Consider the following 20,291-nt stretch of genomic DNA (forward strand, 5'->3'; position numbering starts at 1 on the left):
GTCAGTCTGTGGGGGATCCTATCACAGTGGGTAAGATAAAAACAAAAGCAAAAAAACTCCACTCATCACCGGAGTGCGATAAGAGCCACAGCAGGGGCATAACGTGGAGATAGGAAAAGCCTGTATTTGGTCTGGAGCTGTCAGGGAGGCTTTCCAAAAGAGCAGACACAGGCGCTGTCAGAACTAAGAGAAGCAAGGGACCAGGAGCACAGAGAAGTGGATGAGAGACAGCCTGGTGTGCACATGAGAACATTAACAACTCGGGAGCAGGCAGGAACACAGCATGTGGTGAGGACGAGAGATGAGGAAGCTACAGTGTGAGTCCCTTTGAAAAACGCCTTGGACATTGTGCTTCAGAGTGTGAACTCTGTGGTAAGGGTGGGAGGAAGCCATAGAAAGTTCTAGGAAGGGGAGTGTCCATGCTTTACAAATCTCATCTAGTGGAGGCTAAAGTAGAAGCTGGACTGAGGGTAGAAGAAACTGGATATAAGGCAATAGAGAAGCTACAGGCATGTCCAGATGAGAAAAGAGATCCCAAACTATGTGTGTGCACGCACATACACACACAGCTGGTTCTGCCTTTACTGAGACACCCTGGCATGAGTCACACCTGGCTTCATGCTCCCACAGAACCTCCCCAGGGGTTACCTTAGCTATGCTCTATCCTCTTACTTCCCCTCGGTGGTAAACCCAAATGGCTTTTCACTTCCAGACTAACCTCAAGCCCAGAGTTTGAGGTGATTACTGCCTGTGAGGTTGTAGTCCTGGAAACCTCCTCCCAAATGATGTAAGCACAGGGAGCGCTGCGGGTCTGGACACACACAGCACCCCGGGGGCTGTGCAGATCGAGCACATAACAGCTGTGTTCACTTCTGCAATCAGACCTTTACATTAACATGGCAATTACAGCTACCAAGGGAAAGGGAAATCAGCATTTACTACTGATTTTTATAAACAAATGCAAAAAAAAAAAAAAAACCCAAACCAACCACAACTCACAGAATGCACTGAAGGAAATACGTAGTATTTAATGTGCCTTTGTTAAACTAAAAGCTCTCAATGGAAAAAGGTAGAAGTTCATGTGGAGTGCAGGGTGCCAGTGGATGACACATTATCTTTCAGATTTCTGGAACTCTTATTATATAATACGACATCAACATTAGCAAAAGAGTATGGGAGCTAACTAGCATGTACTGGGTACCTACTGTGCATCAGATTGTGGGATAAGCAAGCATGGTAGATATATGTTACCCCCTTTTTTTAAAGGTCATTCATTTTTGACAGAGAGAAAGAGTACAAGTGGGGAAAGGGCAGAGAGAGAGGGAGAGACAGAATCCCAAGCAGGCTCTGTGGTGTCAGCGTAGAGCCCAACGCAGGGCTCGAACTCACAAACCCTGAGATCATGACCCGAGCTGAGATCAAGAGTCGGACACTCAACCGACTGAGCCACCCAGGCGCCCCATGTTACCTCCTTTTTTTTAATCCTGAAAATGACCTTGGGTGGTTGGAATTGTTATCCCAGTCTGCAGACAGAAGACTTGCGGAGAGAAAGATCAAGTAGGCTTCTTAAGATCACACAGCAGTTAAGTGGCAAGGGTGCAGACCCAGGTCCCTCCAAGAACTCCACAGCCTGAGTTCCTCCCATTGCTCTACCCTGCTCACCTCCTTAGGGAAATGTGAATGGCTCTGCCTCTCCAGCTGGCTGGGAAGCCCCTGAGAAAGTCATTCTCATGGTGACTATCCTATCCTATCTCTAGACAATGTCAGCCTGGAAAGAGACTTGAAAGCAATCAACTCCCATCTTCCAGAAACAGAAGCTCTGAGATGAGTATGGATCACATTTCCTGGCCCCAGAGCTGAGAACGAGGGCCACTCAAGTCTGTAACTTGGGGTAGCTCTCTCTCTCCCTAGCCAGTGTCCACCTCGCTCTCTCAGGAGTCAGTGCTTCCCCACAAGAGTTTGTTATTCTTGTTTTTGTTTTAATAATGAGATTTCTATACTCATCTGAGTCTAAAACGGAGCTGGGGAGGGAATAATGTCTTTTCCTCTAGCAGATATACTCAATGGAAAAGCATGACCTGAGTCTCCCCACTGTACACAATCTCCTTCCACATGATCCTATAAGAGAATAAGAAGTGATTAATTCACAGCAAAATGATTTTATTTACTATCAGTGCTCAGTGTCTTAAAACACAAAACTTCCACCCAAATATTTGTCCCAGGGATAAACTCTCCCCCACATGTTGTCATAACTGATTCCTGCTGGCACAAAAGCATACATCTAAGCATCCGTATCCAGGATATAAATGATGACTTTCATAAAAAGGACTCAGAGGGCACACTTGTGTGTTCAAGTCCTAGTCCCAGACTGGAGCTTTCTAACGTGTCTGGATTCAATGAGGATTTTTCCTCAAAGGAAAAAAGATAATTCATAAACCCAGTCATGCTGATCTCAATGATGTCTTGAATAGAAATCCCCTCTATCTTCTACAAACTCAAATGCTCAAGGGGATGAAAATGAAGCTCCACATTAAAGCAGAAACCTTCAAGGTGAAAGAAATGTGAATATTCTTTCAAATTAAGCTATAAACATGGTTTTGCTCTAAGAGTCATGTGATTCAAAGTCTCTAAGATGGGCAGATGGTGGGGGCCATCGGGCTTGTCATTGGTGGGTAACCCGAGACAGGTGTGGTCAGGTGGAGGTGGAAGAGAACTGAATGAGTAGAGCTGATGGGAATCAGAACCTACCTCTGGGCATGTGATCTGAAAATCTACCACTGAGCAGAGAGTGGACTGACCTTTGGCCTCAAGGTCAAACCAGAACCATCTACAGGGTTCTGCCCCAGCTTCTAGCATTCCCTTACTAGTAAGGAGGAGGTACAGTTAAATGATAACAATTTGAGAGTCCTCTGATAGAGGAAGAAGACACAACCAAAACACGACTGCAGGACAGCCTTTTGGTGCTTAGATAAGATTCTTGCAAGCACATCTCTGGTACACTGGGTCCTGCAACAGGGGAATTCAGGCTTGGTGGAGATCTGCAGAACATACTAGCTCCTGGCACTAAAGGCTACAGTAAGGAAATTTAAAAGAGTACGGGGTTTCCCAAAGTTGGAGGGCTTCGGGTCTTATTTCCTTGAGCCTCAGGGGCTCTGATGTCCTTCAAGCTGCAGCTATACAACAGGGCAAGTGTTATAGTATGCAGAGGTGAGTGGCCATGAACCCAGTGCTCAGGCAAGAGCTACAGCATGTGGCTACGTTGTGCTCAAATGACACCACCTGAGACCTCAGGCTTCTTGCACCCACTGGGCCATCTGCAGCCAACTGCAGCCCAGTTTGGTTTTCTTAGGAAGCTGCCTTACCTCTTCAGAGGTTCCCAGACCCACCAAAACAGTAATGCTCCTTAGGCAGCCAGCAGTCACTCATTCTGACCTTGAACTGTCCCACCTCACACACCACGGACCTTTACCCTCATTCTTCCCTCTTCACTCCTCTTCCTGTCTGTCATGTTCTTCATTCATTTATGGTCTCCAACATAACACACAACTCAGCTCTTCTTGGCCTCCCATTGGCCTACCTCCCCGCTTGGGTTCTCTTCTCTCCTTCCTGGTTTGGTGTATCCTGATACTTCAGGATACATCCCTCCCTTCACCTCAGCCCCAGGAGCTCTTCTCCAGGATGAGAGCCTCCAGACTTGAGCATTTCGTTCTGATGGGAAGAAATGGGGGAAAAAAGGTTTCTGACTCCCAGAGGCTAACATCATCATGCTCAACAACAAGCACACATAATCTGATCTCTATTTCCTCAGGGTCAATGAAAGGTATATGTCAATACATCTCAAAAGAACAAGTGAATAATATGTATCGAAATTAAGCATAATTTTTAGTAGCCCTTATGCACCTCTAATGGGCCAAACACCAAGGAGAAAAAAAGAAAGTAGGAGAAAAGTCTTACTCATTTGGTAAGGAAAACAAGAAAGCAACAGTAAAAGTCACAGAACGGTTTAAGGCAGAAGTAGAATTATAACACAAACACCAGAGGAAAGTACATCAGAAGAGGTTATTCTTCCAAAGATGCTAATGCAGCACTTCCTGAGTGGGTTGATGGGAACTCTACTTCAGAGGCAAAGCCAATGAAATAAATGCTTCCCCTGTGGAACGTAGGGAACCAAGAGTCCCTCAGATCTATAAACCATCAGCTAACTGGATTCAAATGTGTTTACAGCCTTCCTTCTTTGAAGCTACAATATTATGAAATGTTTACAGTGGTAGGCCCCATTATAAAAGTTCATTCTTTTGAAGAGGAAGTCAATTAAAGACAGCCACTGCAGTGATACTAGAGAATAGGTTACCCAAGATCAAAGTCTTGGGAAACCCATGGTGTAAAACCAAAGATCTCTGACAATTTTGTAAGAACTGTAAGATTATTAGCCTCCCAGGAATTTTCATTCTGGAAAGCTTGTTTTCATCATTGGACTTTCTATGATGTTCATAGTTTCATGATTACAGTCATAGCATGTGACAGATGGCTTTGCCCAGATGATGCCAAAGACTGTATGAAAAACAAGAGTTGTTTTACTGTGGCATTTGTGCTGCTGATTCTTTTAAAACTTCACCTCTTTCAAAATCTTTAAATAGTTTTTTACCTAGACAAGTGACTGATACTGGGTCAAATTTGCCAAAAAAAATCATTCCCATAAGCTTTTGATTTGCTATTTTCCTTCCCCAGGAATTATGGTTTACAAAGACAAACCAGGACTCAGCAAAGCAAAAGGCAAGCTAAAATTCAATCCAATGGAGAAAGTGACAACACTCTGCCCATGGAAGGCCAAATTTGTGAAAGGTTCATACTGCATGAACTTCAAATCCTTGTTTCTATTCCACCTAAGTGTTCTCAAGGGGGAAAAAAAATGGAAGAAGAAAAGAAAAAACAGAGGAAGGAAATTCTCATCTAGAAAATACAATTTCTGAACTATGAATATTTTTTTCCATTTTCAGTGTAAAGAATTATTGCTTTTCCAGGGGATTTAAGGAAAACACAGAAGAAAAAGGAAGTCCCTTGAACCCTGTAGGTGTTAAAATAGAATCGCACTCAGTCTTCATGATGGGGGAAGGGCAGCAAGGCCAGGCTTGGCAATGTCCCCTCATGACAAAAATGACCATGTTCTCAGTGAGTCAACATCTTTTCTCCACTTTGGGAGATAAAATTATAACCAGATTACTGCTTTGTGGGAACAGAATCAGAACAAGGATCAGTATCAGAACAACCAATATTCAGAGTAAAACACTTAAAGTAAGGCTAAGTCAGTAAGTCCTCACATTTCCCCCAGTGCCAAAGTACTCCTTAAGGAATTTCAGGTTTTCAGAAATCTTGCACTTCACAATAATTTTCCAACGTTTAAGACACACAACATTCTAAACCAAGCAGAATTTCTGATCCTGGCATTAGATAACCAGTATTAATAGTTTTACTCTGTTTAATTCTAGGCAAAGACAAAGAAATATAATATCCTAGTGAAGCTGTATAAATTTATGATGGATAAATATTTGGTTTCCAATTGCTTTTCTTCTTCTTCTTTTTTTTTTTTTTTTTTTTTTTTTTGAATATTGACAATAAATCTTGATCTCCTCCTGCTATTAGGCACTCAAGGAATTCTGGAATGGATGCAGTCTCTGCTTCCTTGGCACCTCTCAGATATGTGTCGGCCTCCCCATCATCACATTAGGCCCTTCTGAATCCCACAGTATCACGTCCCAGCGCCCCCTCCCTTCAGGACTAAGATCAAACTCTTCAGGCAGGCAACAGCAGCCCTAGTCCCCCACCCATGTCTGACCCTGCCTTGCTCTCCAGCCCCATCACCCCACACACTCTGTCCTTCAGAATCACTCACAGTTCTTCACAGGCCATGCCATTCTACCATATTTTCTCAGGATGCCTTTCCTCCACCTTGTCCGCCCAGGGAATCCCTATATACCTTTTAGGTATTAGCACTGACACACAGATAAAATTAAGTAGTTACCTCAGGAGAGAGGTCAGAGCAGATTTCCATTTTTACTTTACGTCACACGTTATTTACATAATTTAATATAAGGATCCAAGTCCATCCACTTTAAGAAACTTCACCCTTCTCCCACCAAGGCAAAAATGTCTTGGGCATTACTAATAACATAATTTTAATGTAATATAAAACCTATTATACTGCATGACATTTATGGGTTTTCAAGTCTGTCTCTTCCTCTGAACCCTAAGCTCCCTGAGGGCAAAGATCATGACTGATTCAACCCATTCTTTTTCAAACCCAACACAGTGCCTGGACACACAAGGTGCTCAACAGATGTCTGTTTAATAAACCAGTGAACAGTCTCAGAGAACCTGGATTGATCCCTTCATTACTGCTGCCTGTCATTGTCTGGGATACCTGGGCAATTCACTTAGGCTCTCTGGGCCCTGGTGTTGCCCCCTATAAAACAGATGGTCTGCCTCACAAGGTTTTTGTGGGCATCAAATGAGATGACCCACCAGGAAGCACTTCCAAAGGTAAAACGCCAGCCTTCTATGTCCTTGTTATTATGAGGTGTGCTGAGGAAGTATGGGAAGTATCACCACCAACTATAGCAGCAGCTGCATTGAGCTTGGGTGGCATGACAGGGAAATTTGTGCAGATGGAGTCCTGGTCAATCTGAAGAACGACACAGGGTCATGTCCCATCCAGTCCACCTTCAAACTCGATTTCCAACCCAGCCACTTTTCTCCTCTGCCCTCCACCCCATCACCCACGTGCCAGCCCTGTCTTCTCTCGCTCCCACTGCTGCAGTCACCTCTAGTGGTCTTCCTGCTTCCACTCTTGCCCTCCAACCTGAGGGCAACCAGAGAGACTGTTCATTCACGTAAATCCAATCCTATCACTTCCTCGCTTAGAATCACGTAAGAGTGTCCTGTTGTACAGAGAATGAAACCCGGCAGCCAGACTCCACGTCCCTGCATGCTCTGGCCCCCAAGTCCTCTCCACCCTGATTTTAGGTAAGGCCCGCACCTCCCCCTGCCTTGCTCGTCGCACTCCCATTGGACTCCATTATGTCAGGGCTCAGCACCCGGCCTTCCACGCTGCTTGCTGCCTCCAGACTCTGCATGAGCTGTTCCCTCTGCCCCAAACACTCTTACCCTGGCTTCTCCTCTGGTTGGCTCCTCTTTCTTTAGGAACCTTCTCAAATATCACCTCCTTAAGAGGTCTTCCCTCACCATTGAAGTCAACCCTCTGTTATTCTCTCACATTGTGCCCTGTTTATTTCATCTCTACCACTAATAACCATCTGTATACTTTTATTTACTTGCTGTCCTTCTCTATAGACAGCTACAGGAAAAGTTTACTTCACAATTTTTTCTCTGCTTGGCGATAATATATGTAAGGCATCTATAAAAGTATCTGGCAGGGCAGGCATTATCTAAGTGTTCATTATTATTGTTTCTAATATTATTACTCCAGCAATTATGAGTCCCGGAGGAGGGAGCTGACTCGGTGTCCAGTTGACTGGTAGGAGGTCACAGAATGCCAAACAGCTCAGTCAACAAAGGAACAGCCCATGATGCTCAAGGGCCTCCAGCCTGGGCCAATTCCTGGAGGCAGGACTACCTCTCCGCCCTGCAGGCCCTCCCTCCCAGCGCCCCACAGCAGGACGCACACCCACACCCATGCTGTCATCTCCCACAGGCATGGCCAGGCAGCTCCTGAGGCTTCTGAGACGTGAGGAGAAGCTCCTGCCAGCTCCTGGAGTGTGAAAACAGTGGAAATCTTCCAGCTCTGATGGACAGATTTCAAAGCCTGTTTCTAAAAATGGCTGTTAACAGGGTTTTTTCCCCACACCATATCCATGCCTGCTTTATCAGGGGGCAATGGCATCGTTGTTCACTGTTCTGTGACCTGAAGTGATTTCACCAGTCAAAACAAACAATGATGGGGTGGAAAAGACCAAAAATAAAAGAGATAAGAAGGGAGAGCATGACATTAGGGCTAAGCTCTCTGTCAGCTGTTTTGTCTTCATGATCACATTACTGCAGAGAAAGACACAAAACCTGAAATGAAGGTGGGAATCAGGAGCAGGCCTACTCTTCCTTCACAAATGGACACCCAGCATATGTCCATGTTCAATATTAAAGCATCCCCTTTCTATGGAGAGACTCAAAGGCACGCTGCATAGTCAATGGGGCTGACTCAGGCACTATTTTAGGAGGGCAGACAAAGGCAGCAGGTCAAAGGGACAGACACCAACCTCAACTCACTCCCTGGGCAGGACATCCAGCCCCTCTGGGCCTTTGAAACCTTACCTGTAAAATCATGGTAACTGCTCAGAGATGGAGGGCTGGACAAGATGACCTATTAGTCTTTTGAGGGATGCTCATCCTGAGTTCTAACAGATCCTCATTTAAAATGTTTTTATGCAAGTATTCATTAATGACCCACAGCAGAGTATATGGAGATTGTAGGAGTCTCTTAAACTCTGCCCAGTCTGGCTGCCAGCTTGGTGAAGTGGGCTGTGCCCAATTTAGCTGAATTTGAAGCAACATTTTAACTTCTATGCTCAACTACTATAGCAGACATTCTCTTGTCTTGCTGCTTTGTATCATAACCTCATGAGACAGAGTGTTAGAGACAGACAGAGACCGATGGACTGGCAGATAAACAGATCTGCTAAGTTTGGGTTTGTTTTTCAGAGTTCATTTTTAAATGCTTGGTTAGAATGTGCCAAGATGTTGGGACAAAATCCTGAGATTCCTGCAGGGTTTGATGGTGGCCACTCCCTTCCACCCCAGTCTCAACTTCCAGAAGTACGAGCTCTTCACATGGCTCTTGAGTTTTCTGCTGCCACAGACATTTTTATTCAAGTTTCTTTGAGACAAACATCTAGATCATCCAATTTAAGCTCCATCAAGTACAGAGAAATTATCATAACGTCTCCACCCAACCTGCCTCTTCCCTGACTCATTCCTCTCTTATCAAACCTCTGCCCAAATCGGTTGTATCCCTGCCAATGGAAAATGAATTTGGATCTCTCGGTCTTCCCTTCTCCTTCAGAATGGATTCTCTAAGAGGGCAGGTCCGCAGCCTATGGTGTGATGCCTTGTGTTAGGAACGGAGCAGAAGCTTCAGAGACATGGATTAACTGAGAATTAACTGAGCACTTACAATGTGCTTGACATATATCATTTCATTTAATCACTGGAGTACCCTGTGAAGTAGGTATATTTTATTATCATCTCCCTTCCAAAATGAGAAACTGAGGCTTAGAGAAATGAAGTGGCATTCCCAAGATCCCAAATATAGTGAATGACAGAGCTGGAACTACAACCTTGACTCCGAATCCCTAGACTGTAGCCTGTGTGCTCTCCTGCCTACTACCTGGTCCAGGCCATATCCCTGGAAAACCACAGGCAATCGATTTGAGCTGACTACTTCCCCTCAGCCTCCAAAATCCTTTAACCTGTTGTTAGTTTTAGTGGGTTTAAATCTAATGTCTTTAAAGCGGCCTCAAGGATGAGAAAAAAAAATTTCATCATAAAGGTGCTATTCTTTAGATGACGTGCATCTGGCACAGCATCAGAGCAGAAGACTCTCTTAAAGAAATGGATTTTCAAAATGTATATGACCAGAATAACACATTTCTGCTGGCTTTCAAAATCCTCCAAGTCCCATAGAGAGATCTAAATAGGATTTACATTGTCACCATCTTTTTAGAAGAGACAGGAGATGGGATTGTATACCATCAGTCTTCACCATAGTAGTTTCTTACCTGTCCAGGAGGGAATGTGAAAGTGATTCATGTAATTAATGGTTGTAGAGGGTACTACGAAGAAGGCATTGTAGCTGGGCACATGATACCTCAGACATGGCTCTGGCTCTGAAAATGATATCAAGATGGAGACAATCATGCATACTATAAAGGTATACTGAGGCCAAATGTGGAAAAGAGCCATGACTGCATGAGCTAAACGCCAAAGGAGTGTAAAGGATGAATAAGTAGCTTCCATGTGGCATTATTAAGGAAGGCAGTGTGGCAGAGGTAGCCCTGAAGAGCCCTAATACCCATGCGCCTCTCATTACACTGACCTACTGAATTCAACTTCCTGCTTACTAACTGGTCCCACCATCACCCCTCTTACATGGTAAGCTCCCTGAAGGCAAAAGAAGGTGGTATTCACCTTGGATTTCCACTGCCTAAAACATAAAAGATACTGAGCAAATGTTGATTGAATAAATTTGATACACAAACGAGTCTTTGGGAAATTACACACATTTAAAGGGTGAAGAGAAGGCATCCAGTGATCTTTAAAGTTCCTTCCAATTCCCGGGGCGCCTGGGTGGCGCAGTCGGTTAAGCGTCCGACTTCAGCCAGGTCACGATCTCACGGTCCGTGAGTTCGAGCCCCGCGTCGGGCTCTGAGCTGATGGCTCGGAGCCTGGAGCCTGTTTCCGATTCTGTGTCTCCCTCTCTCTCTGTCCCTCCCCCGTTCATGCTCTGTCTCTCTCTGTCCCAAAAATAAAAAAATAAAACGTTGAAAAAAAAAAAGTTCCTTCCAATTCCCAGAGTCTGATCTAACAGAGCCAGTGGAGGTGGTAACAGTTTGTCAGAGGTTCCACGACACGGAGTACCCTGTTAGTACCTGGCAAGACCCCAGAGCATCAGACTCCATGTGCCAGCCTCAAGTGAGAGGGCACGTGCAGCCCGGAGGTGGCTATGCATCATGGAGGAGGGCAGGGTTGGTAGAGGATGCAGGCCTATAACCAGATGGCCTAGGTTCAAGACCCAGCTCTGCCATTATGACTTGCATGACCTTGGGTAAGTTAGCTAACTCAGCCAACCTCCTTGTGCCTCCAATTCCTCATCTGTAAAATAACAGCGTGCTTCACAAGGTTGTGGTATTACATGAAACGTGTTAATCATAAAAACTGCTTAGAACAATTCTGGGCACACTGTATGCCCTAAAAAAATTCTAGCTCATTTAATTATTACTCGAATCCCCTCCACAAGGCACTCCACTATGGAAGGAAATTCGGTACAGTAGGAACCTGGCTTGGAAAACTCAACACCTCCTTCAGAAACCAGAGAAAGAGGGAATAGAGACTGTCTAGTGTAAGTGGAGACCCAGCTCCACCTTACACAATGAAGGCACTTGGCTTCCTTTCTTTCTCCTACTGGGAAAGTCACAGGACACCTCAGCAACTCAGGAGAGATGCGAAGTTGTGCAGACAGTGGCTCCGTCCTTCTGTTTTCTGAAAGAGCAAAACAAAACAAAACAAAGGACCCAGCAGGGTCTGCCCTCTCCAGAGTTCCACACCTTAGGGGAGTACGTTTCAGGACCAAGTGTGCTGTGGACTTCATGTAGATACTAGCCAACAACAGTGCAGAATCCAGACAAAATGCTTTTAAAAAAATAATATTCTCAAGTTGCTAATCACTCAATTCAACTCTACAGTCCCTCCAGCTTTCAGTACAACTTTTAAAAGCAAATGCAGCTTTGATTTTCTCTTATTCAAGTTCCTCAAAGCTGACGATCTTTCCATCAAACATCCCTCTCCTCAAATGACTGGGTACATTTTACTCTTTCCTGTGTCCCTTTTGGTCGGAACTGCATTTTAAGCAGGCTGCCAGGCAACCGTTTGGGTACAGAATGAATGCATGCTTTTAACCGCTGACCTCAGCTCCCCAACAGTAGGGTATCCCTCAGATTTTCATCACACCGTCATAGAGCATCTTTTGTGTTCTACATCAGAGAGGCAGTCAGACATCACCCCAAAGGATTTCCCAATGTACTTTCCACACATCAAAGTGAAGTTTTGGAAGCGGACAACAGTCCATGTCCTTACAAACAAAAGTGCTGCACATTAGTGATCCCTCTGCAATGGCCATAGGAATGAAAGGCCCTTTTCTCCCCCTCGCCACAAAATGGGCATCTGGAAAGAAGAGGGTAGATGATAAAAGAAAACTTTGGTAGCAATGGCAAAAATGCAAAGTAAAATAAAGCCGTAACCCCAGAACCTACAAAGGTCCAAGGGGACCAAGAGAAACTATAAACAGGGAGACTGGAGATGAACCTGGAAATGTATCCACAGACACTCCACACAGACAGCCCAGAGAGCTGGACTGGCTGAGATTCCAGCTGGTTCAGGTCTGAGCCAGACAACACGTATTTCTGTATGGGACGTGCCCTCCAGTGTCACTATTTCCAAGATCTAGTGGTTGCTGTTTACAATCATTTTTAGAACAGGTGGCAGGGTTCCTAGGTTAACATTTTATTACATGAAACTAAACATATTGCCTCTAGAAGATAACTAATGATATGCAGGCAAACTTTGAAATAGGACACAGAATAAGAATGCCACCCCTGTGTTAGAGATGGGTCATAGTAATAGTGGGCCATAGAGAAGGCCATAGTGATCTACACTCCAGATAGAGGTGATCCTGGGCATATACACACTACACAGGCAGATCTTTGGGGAGCAGAGACACAGGGTGAAAGATGGGGGCTTTGGTGAAAAGGGAGGTGAAATGAAGGAATCTTAGCAGACGTGTCTCTGAATGACTCATTCATCCAATAACTGTTTACTGAGCACTAAGTATGGGCCAGCCACTGTTCTGAGTAGCTTGGATACATCAATGAACAAATATGACAAAAATGCCTGTCTTAACGGAGCTTACGTGATAGTGGGGAAATACAAACAATAAACAAGAGATATTAATTAGGTGAGATTAGGTGAGGTCATTAAATAGTACATTAGGTAATATCAAACACCATGGAGGAAAGTAGACCACGTTCAGGAGGACCAGGAAAATTGAAGGACATTCACAACTGCATCTGGTGGGGCACGAGGGGATGGCCATGTGGCTATGGAGGGGACGTGTGTTCACGGAAGGGGGAACAGCCACTGCAAAGACTTGAAGCAGGAGCATGCTTACAGTGTGTGAGGAACATCGAGGAGGCCAGCTGGTTTGGGCAGTGAGTGAGGCTGAGGAGTAGCAAAGACAAGGTCAGAGAGGGTCAAATCACCCAAGGTGTTCTAACGACTCCGACTTTGTGGGGTTTGAGCAGAAGAGCGACGTGACCAAACAGTTTTAAAAGGATCACACTGGCTGTTGTGTGCAGAGCAAATAAGAGGAGCTCAGGTGTTAGCAAGAATGCCAGCTAGGAGGCTGCAGTTTATCCAGCCAAGGAATGTTGGTGACTTAGGTCAGGGTGGGACCCATGGTAAGCAGGGGTTGGATTCCAGACTTGTCCAAAAACACAGCAACAGAACTATCTGGTTGACTGGCTATGGGGTGTGAAAGAAAGAGAGTGGCTGAGGATGTGTGCAAGTTTTAGCCTCTCAAGATGGGGTTAAGAATCGGAAGGAATAAGACTGGAAGGTGGTAGACCGATGAGGAGGCTCCTGCAAAATCTAGACATGGGATGATGGACTGAACAAGGCTGGTGGTAGTAGGGATGCTGAACGTGAGTGGAGATATCTGCCATGTTCAATCTGTGCCCTTGAAAGACACTTCGCCTTCCCTCTGGCTTCTGTAAGGAACTGATGGCAGATGCCAGAGCAGCCATCGTGGACCATGAAACGTAAGATGGATGCTGAAGATGGAGAAAAATAAAATTAAGCCACATCCCCAACCTGCAATCGTCCATCCCAACTTGTTTATAAGACAGACCTACCCTCTGTCTTGTTTAAGCCTCCCTATTGGGTTTGCTTCGTTACAATTGCCTAACCTTTAGCCAGACTAATACGGGTTCTGTCAGCCATTACAAACACGAAACCCTAACAGCAAATGCTTTCAATCTCATGAAGCCAGAACGGTAGTCAACAAGGTGGGATTTAATTCCAACCTGCCTCTGCTTGTTTGTTCTTAAAATATTGGAACGATAGTTGAGCTTCAATGTCCTGAGTCACTGCACACGAAGCTCAAGTGTAGAGTGAACTGCTGCTAATGGAAATAGTGTTGACTTCCTAACCCACTGCTTCTCTGTCAATCAGGGGTGCCCAAGTCAACATCCTGTCCAAAGCAGAGGTCTCACGAAGACACATGATGTTTTCTGCTTTGGGTGCAGGAAACAGCATCACCAACAAACTTCTAAATGCCCATATGACCCAGCCATCATCTCCTGATTGATCGGTGAGCCAAGTATGGCACCAGCTCCCCTCACGCAAAGGAGGCAAGATCAAGTTCTAAGCTGGCACCAAATAAAAACATACAGCTTAACCAAAGGCAAATCCTAGCTGTGTGAGAATCTAAGGACTCACCACTGAAGACACAAGAGATTCAGCTGAAATGCTGCAGCACTGGCCACCAAACCTTGACACGCTCACTAACCTACATGCATCAGGTCCACGTAGGAAGGTGGTCATCTGCAGAGCCCTGCAGTCTCTGAATGCTGCATGAAATGTGCTGGCACATAATCATGGTGATTTGACTAAGCACCCTTCTCACTCGTTCTTTCCCCGTCAAGCTCAAGAGAAAAAACTGCAGAGAGGCAGGTGGAGGGCTGGTGGAAGTTTACAGTGAAAGTCACTGCTGGCATATGGGTCAAAGGAGGAGGCTGATGCACTCCAAGAAATAATGTATACCTTCAGTGAAATGCCCTTAAGTCTGGGAAGGTGAAGGTCCTCCAAACAGGCCGCTGGCAGGCATTTGTCTGGGCAACAAGAGCATTAGGGTACCTGCAAAGTAGCAGCACTAGGATTAATAAAGTTGAGAGGAAAGGGGTCATAACTCCATTGAGATCGTTAAAGAGCATCTATTCATTGGGCATCTCAAGTCAGACACAGAGAACACCATGCGACAAAACAGCCTGTCTGCATGGTGCTCAGGGCCTAGTGTGGAACACCAACCAGCCATTATCACAGGGTGCTCAGTGCCAAAAGGAAACAAACACAGAGAGATAAGACGAATGCGGGGACTGGAATCTAGTATGGGGAGCAGGGAATAGGAAGGCCCCTCCCAAAAGAGGGTACCGGTAAAGGTGAGGCTAGAAATGTTCTGAAGGCCCACTTGCTACCTGAATAGAATGGGGATGAAAACCTGCCTATGAAGACAGCCCTATAAATAGGGGTTGATAGTTACCTATTTAATGTAAGTAAAATATAGCTGACATCTTGTAATATGTATCAAATATCTGCCCTGTTGCCACTGTCAATGGGTAACAGAAGAGGTCCTTACATAAATCTTACAAGAAAAATATAAATGGTAGTAAAAAAAAGAAAGAGAAATTGACGTACCATTGAATTTGCATCACTTAGAAAACCTAGACTCCAATAGGGAACTCAGAATCCTCTAGTTCTAATTCTGTCATTATTAGGAATATGCCTAAATCAGCCAAAGCAGATGTAAATGAGAATTGTCATTGCTATTCAGTGGACTGAAAATCAGAAGGCAGGCTGCTTCTATCCACTTCTGCAACCATGATGATCTCTCTGGGCTTACCTTCTCAGCTTGTCCCTCCATCTGAAACTGTGGAACTGAATGAGAACAATGATTTTCAAAAACTTTTTTTCTTTACAACAATCCATAGTGAAAACTGGTTTTTCACGTGGTGACTTAATACTTTTCTTTATGAAGTTTAATGCATTTGCTCTTTTTAAATTCTATTCTAACCTATTTCTTTAAAATAAAAATGCTGGGTTAGACCCACTAAGCTTAACTTCATGTTCCAAAATTTGTGACCCGTAATCTGAAAACCTGCAGACTAGGTCATTTCTAAGGGCCCCTCCACCCCCACCTCTGGAGTGTCAACATGATCATTAAATATTTCGTTTCTTTCAGTTTGCAAAATGATTTCACAGGTATCTCCCATGATCCTCAGAGCAGTGGTGCGACATGGGCAGAGGGGCTCATGAACTCATCACAGAGACGGGCAGATTATGACAGAGCTGGAACCAGACCCAGTCATTCCAGAACAGCAGTGATACTTGGCCCATTCAGCAGCTCTTCTCCTAGAGAATTCCATCTCCCAACAATGTGCTGCCCTCAAGCTTCTTATTAAATGCCTCTCCTGACCTATCTAAACTGGGACGCAAATCTAGCGAACACATTCCCTATGCTATACTCTACATCCCTGTGACTTATTTATCTTATAACCGGAAGTGTGTACCTCTTAACCTCCTTTACCTATTTCACCCATCCCCAACGCCGCTCACCTCGCCTCTGGCAGCAACCACACTTGCAACTAATGGAATATCATATGTCAACTATACTTCAATTAAAAAAATAAAGTTAAAAATTAAAAAGAACCTCGTAAACACATTCCAAGAATGTAATGCTAATTTTCATGTTCATGGCCTTGCTAGGTCCTTCAGGAAATACCCCACGCCAGCCACAAATGCATGAAACTCAGCCCCTGCCCTGGAGGAGCTCATCGTCTAGCAAAAAAAACAAAATCCACCCACAGACCCGCCCACTAAGTGCAGCTCCCTTCCAAGCTGCCTTCCTCTTATTTTCTCAGTGATAACCTCAGTTCTGTTTAAGTCAGCAAGTCTCCCCATCTGGCTGATGGAAAGTGCACGCTTCAAGCCTTCCCTGGAGAGTCTCAGAGTGCTGGAGGTCAGCGGGACAGCAAGAGGGGGGGGCACTGCAGGGGGAAGTGAAGGGTGTCAGCAGCAGCGCCCTGCAGCGCTGTTCCTTCCGTTGCTGCTCCTCCCACCCTCCCCAAGGGTGAATGGGGGGGGGGGGGGTGCCAACAGACTCCCTCTGCATCACCCCAGATACCTTCCTCACCCCAGACCAGCATCACCTGACTTCAAGGATATACAAAAAATCTTAAATATTATGAAACAGTCAGGCCCCCTAGCTTTATGGACAACGTCCCATTTATATTATTTAGGAAGAAAAAATTTATATCAGGGACAAGGAGAGAGTGCTTTTAAGCAGTCATACACCTAGGGCTAAAAAAGAAGACATTCAAGACCTTATTTTATTTTTTTTAACTATTCACAAAGCAGTTAAGTGCTGACTGGTAACATGCCAGTACTTCTAAGGCACATATTGTCAAAACAATTGGAGTCTGTGGTGGGAATTTATTATTTTGCTTTCCAGCCCCAACCCCTCCTTCATCTGATGACTGTGCACAGATTTACTGTGCAGAAGCCACATCCCCTTACTCTAAAACAGTTGGTATGAGTGGCACTACCTTAAACTCTATCTTTAATTCTAAGAGTGAGCCCTGACAGGCTTAAGTTATGGTAATCAGTTTGAGAATAGGAAGGGAATTCAATCAGAGTTGGTGGGACAGATGACTCTTTTCTTGAGACTTCAGAGACAGTATCCTTCTCTAACCAGAAGAAAGTGTCTTTCTATCCCTGCACAGTGTGGTGTGAAAAAAAGAGATAGAACATTTTGGCAGCACTGAGGCTAAAGACTCCCCTGGATGGAGTCTGAGGATAAAGCTGACATTGCAGAAGCAGAGAGCCAGAAAGCACCTGCACCCTTAGAGATGCCATCTGGACTGCTGGGTCAAGTCTTGCCTGCAACCCTTCCTCTAGATATTTAGTTAAAGAAGGCTTTTGTCTGCTTAAGCCAGTTTGAGTTGACTTTTTTAACACTTGCTACCAAAGTAATTAAAATTCATAAAACACCTTAAATACCCCAAAGTAGTAATATACAAAGGACTTAAGGTCTCTTTTGGAGGAGGCAAAGAGTGACGTGATAAGGAAAGATTTTTTTTTCATAGCTTCTATTAATTCTGCAGGAAATAAACCCAATATTTAGCATCTGTATAATTGTTCCTATTTCTCAAAAACACCTCTCCATGTGTATTTCCTCACCTGAATTTTACAATCCTGAGTCAAAGAAATTATTAAAAATGTTTGTTTTGTAGTAATTACTTGTTTATCAAGCACTATATAGTTTAAAGTATCATTTCAACTTCAGTAATTAATTTGTCACAATAACCAAATGAGGTAGGAATAGTGGTCTGTCATGCTATCATTTTAAGCAGGAGAAAGCTGAACCCTGTAGACAGTAAATGAGATGCCCAAATTAATCTGAGGAGGTGTCAGGAGACAGGCCTCAAACCTAAGTGTCTTGCTTCCAGGGTTTTACCATCAGTGATACTAAACTCTACTTCCAGAAACAAATGCGTGTGCTCTTAAGCACCATGTTCTGGATTCCAGTGGCAGAACCAGAACTAACTAGCTGGTGACCTTGAGCTAGTTCCCTTTGTTTTGTTTCCTCATCTGTAAAAGGAGAGATTTGAGTTAGGCTCTCTGATGCCCCGTCAAGGTCTAAAAGTTCTTTAATTCTAGACTTCCTTATTCCCACTCTCAAATTAACCTTAACTCAGAATAATTACAACCTTAGTCGACATTTGTTCTCACTGGGTGTCAGGCACCGTGCTAAGAATTCTGCCTCCATTTTCCTTTTACGTCTCACAACACGCAGGAGACAACTGTCTCTCATTTACAGATAAGAAAACATGAACCGGACAAAGGTTAAATGAACTGCCCAAGACCAACAGAATTAGTAAGCTTCAGGGGAAGATCTGACACCAGGTCGTACGGGCCACGAGGGTATCAACCCAGTTTTTATTGTTCCTGTAGAAGAAATAAGCCCCCCTGCATGACTGGTCACCTCTTTCCACGCAGAAAAGGGGTGGGATGGGGGAGCCGAAGCGAGTTACACCAAGCCTCTGCAAGGCAAAAATGGAAAACCACTGGAAGGGCGCCTGGAAAGATCCAACCCAGACCCAGGGGGCGGGGCGCCCCTCCCCGCCAGCCCCAGGGCCACCCTGCCCTCCCGGACCGTTACCTTGTTGAGATGCGGGTTCCTGGTAACATCATAACCGCGCTTCTTCAGGGGCACCGGGCGCGCAGCGCCGGGCTTGGAGTGGCAGCCTCGGGCGGGTGCAGAGGGCGCCCAGCGCGGGACGGCGCCGCAGGCTCGGCCCCGCAGGGGCGCCAGCCGTGCGCTCGTGCCCAGCGCGGCGCCCATGGTCCTTGCGCAGACCTGGCACCGGGGAGAAACCAAGGTCAGGGGCGCCTGACGGCCAACCACGAACCACGCGCGCCGCAGGGCACCGAGTCTGAGCCGAGGCTGCGTCCTCGGGTAAAGAGCAGAGGGTCGGGAAGGGTGAAAGGCGCTAGCCCCCGCCCCTCCTCGGCGGCCACCTGCGCCGCTCTCCCGGCTCGCTTGCGGTGCGCAGGCCTCGCCAAACCCCCGGCAAAGCGAAAGCAAGCCCAGGAAGCAGATCCGGTGCGGTTGACCTCCCGCGCCATCCCCGCCCCCATCCCCGCGAGGAAGAGGCGACTGCTCAGCGAAGGGCCCCCCGCACCTCTAGCCTCGCTCAGTGGCTTGCCTCGATCCCTTCCTTCCTCAGCCCACCTGTGCTGCGCCCAGAGCTGATGTGGCAGGCGGGGCGAGTTGCTGCGGTCCAGTGTTCCCCTCCTGCCAATGGCTGGACCTCACCCGCAGCCGCGAGAGCGCTAGGCTCCTGCGTTCCGGAAAGAGAGGTCCCCGAACCTTTGTTCGCAGTGCGGGGCTTCCCCTGAGGACGCGCGTGGAGCGCCTCGTAACCGTGTGCACGTGCCTCCCCAGTGCCTAAATGAAGCTCAGCTTGCCTCCTGAGCCGCTCCATCTTGACTAAAGAGCTGCTCCATCTTGCCAAACTGAACGCCCAGAGGGGGTAGCGTTTAGGGATTAACATAGCCTTTACTGTCTCACCCTTTAGGGAGGCCCTGGCTTTGGGATTCAAAGTAGAAACCCTCAGACACCCGGTGTTCAGTGTTGCTTTGCGCAGCCCAGTACAATAGCCATTAGCCACATGTGGCTCCGTAAATTTAAACAAATTAATTTAAATGGAATAAAATTAAAAATCCAGTTCCTCAGTGACACTAGCCTAGTTTCACTGGCACGTAGTGGCTGTGGGATGGGATCGCACAGGTGTGGAACATTTACATCTTTGCAGGAAGTTCTGTTAGACACCACTGATAACAAGGTCCACAGTTACCGGTAGGGCTCCTGGGTACCCTGTGGAGCCTGTCATGGATTGCTGTGGACAGAGACCTTGAGGTCCATCTAGTCTTGAATTTAACTTTACGCTTTATCCATATAGTAGCCAGGAAATTCCTTTTAAAGCAAACATTTCATCCTATGTAGAATAAAATCCAGACTCTTTGATGCCTGTGGGTTATCCCACAGCCGGGCTCCTTCCAACTTCTTCAGGCTCATCCTATTCCAATCTCCCTCTCCCTGTGCTGTAGCCACCTCTCTCCTTCCTGTGGCCCACCTCCCACCCCCATCCAATCCCTTTCCACCTCAGGGCCTT

General features: G+C 45.8%; 1 protein-coding gene across 5 annotated transcripts in view; it reads right to left on the reverse strand.

The window, feature by feature from the left end:
- The window catches only part of ME3 (malic enzyme 3), a 184,531-nt gene extending 165,061 nt beyond the window's left edge, over positions 1–19,470 (reverse strand). Inside the window, exons 1-2 of one of the 5 annotated variants that reach the window (XM_060605418.3) lie at positions 19,349–19,470; positions 18,776–18,973 (exon numbers count right to left, since the gene is read on the reverse strand). In XM_060605418.3, the coding sequence (XP_060461401.1) occupies positions 18,776–18,958 (183 nt within the window). In that variant the 5' untranslated portion in view covers positions 18,959–18,973; positions 19,349–19,470. Of the gene's footprint in view, positions 1–18,775; positions 18,974–19,134; positions 19,153–19,298 lie in introns of those variants that run through there. The other 4 variants (XM_060605417.3, XM_060605419.3, XM_060605420.3 and 1 more) reach the window with 4 other exon arrangements.
- Positions 19,471–20,291: the final 821 nt, after the last annotated feature.

Source organism: Panthera onca, chromosome D1 (assembly GCF_046562875.1).
Source record: "Panthera onca isolate mPanOnc1 chromosome D1, mPanOnc1 haplotype 2, whole genome shotgun sequence".
Lineage (NCBI taxonomy): Eukaryota > Metazoa > Chordata > Mammalia > Carnivora > Felidae > Panthera > Panthera onca.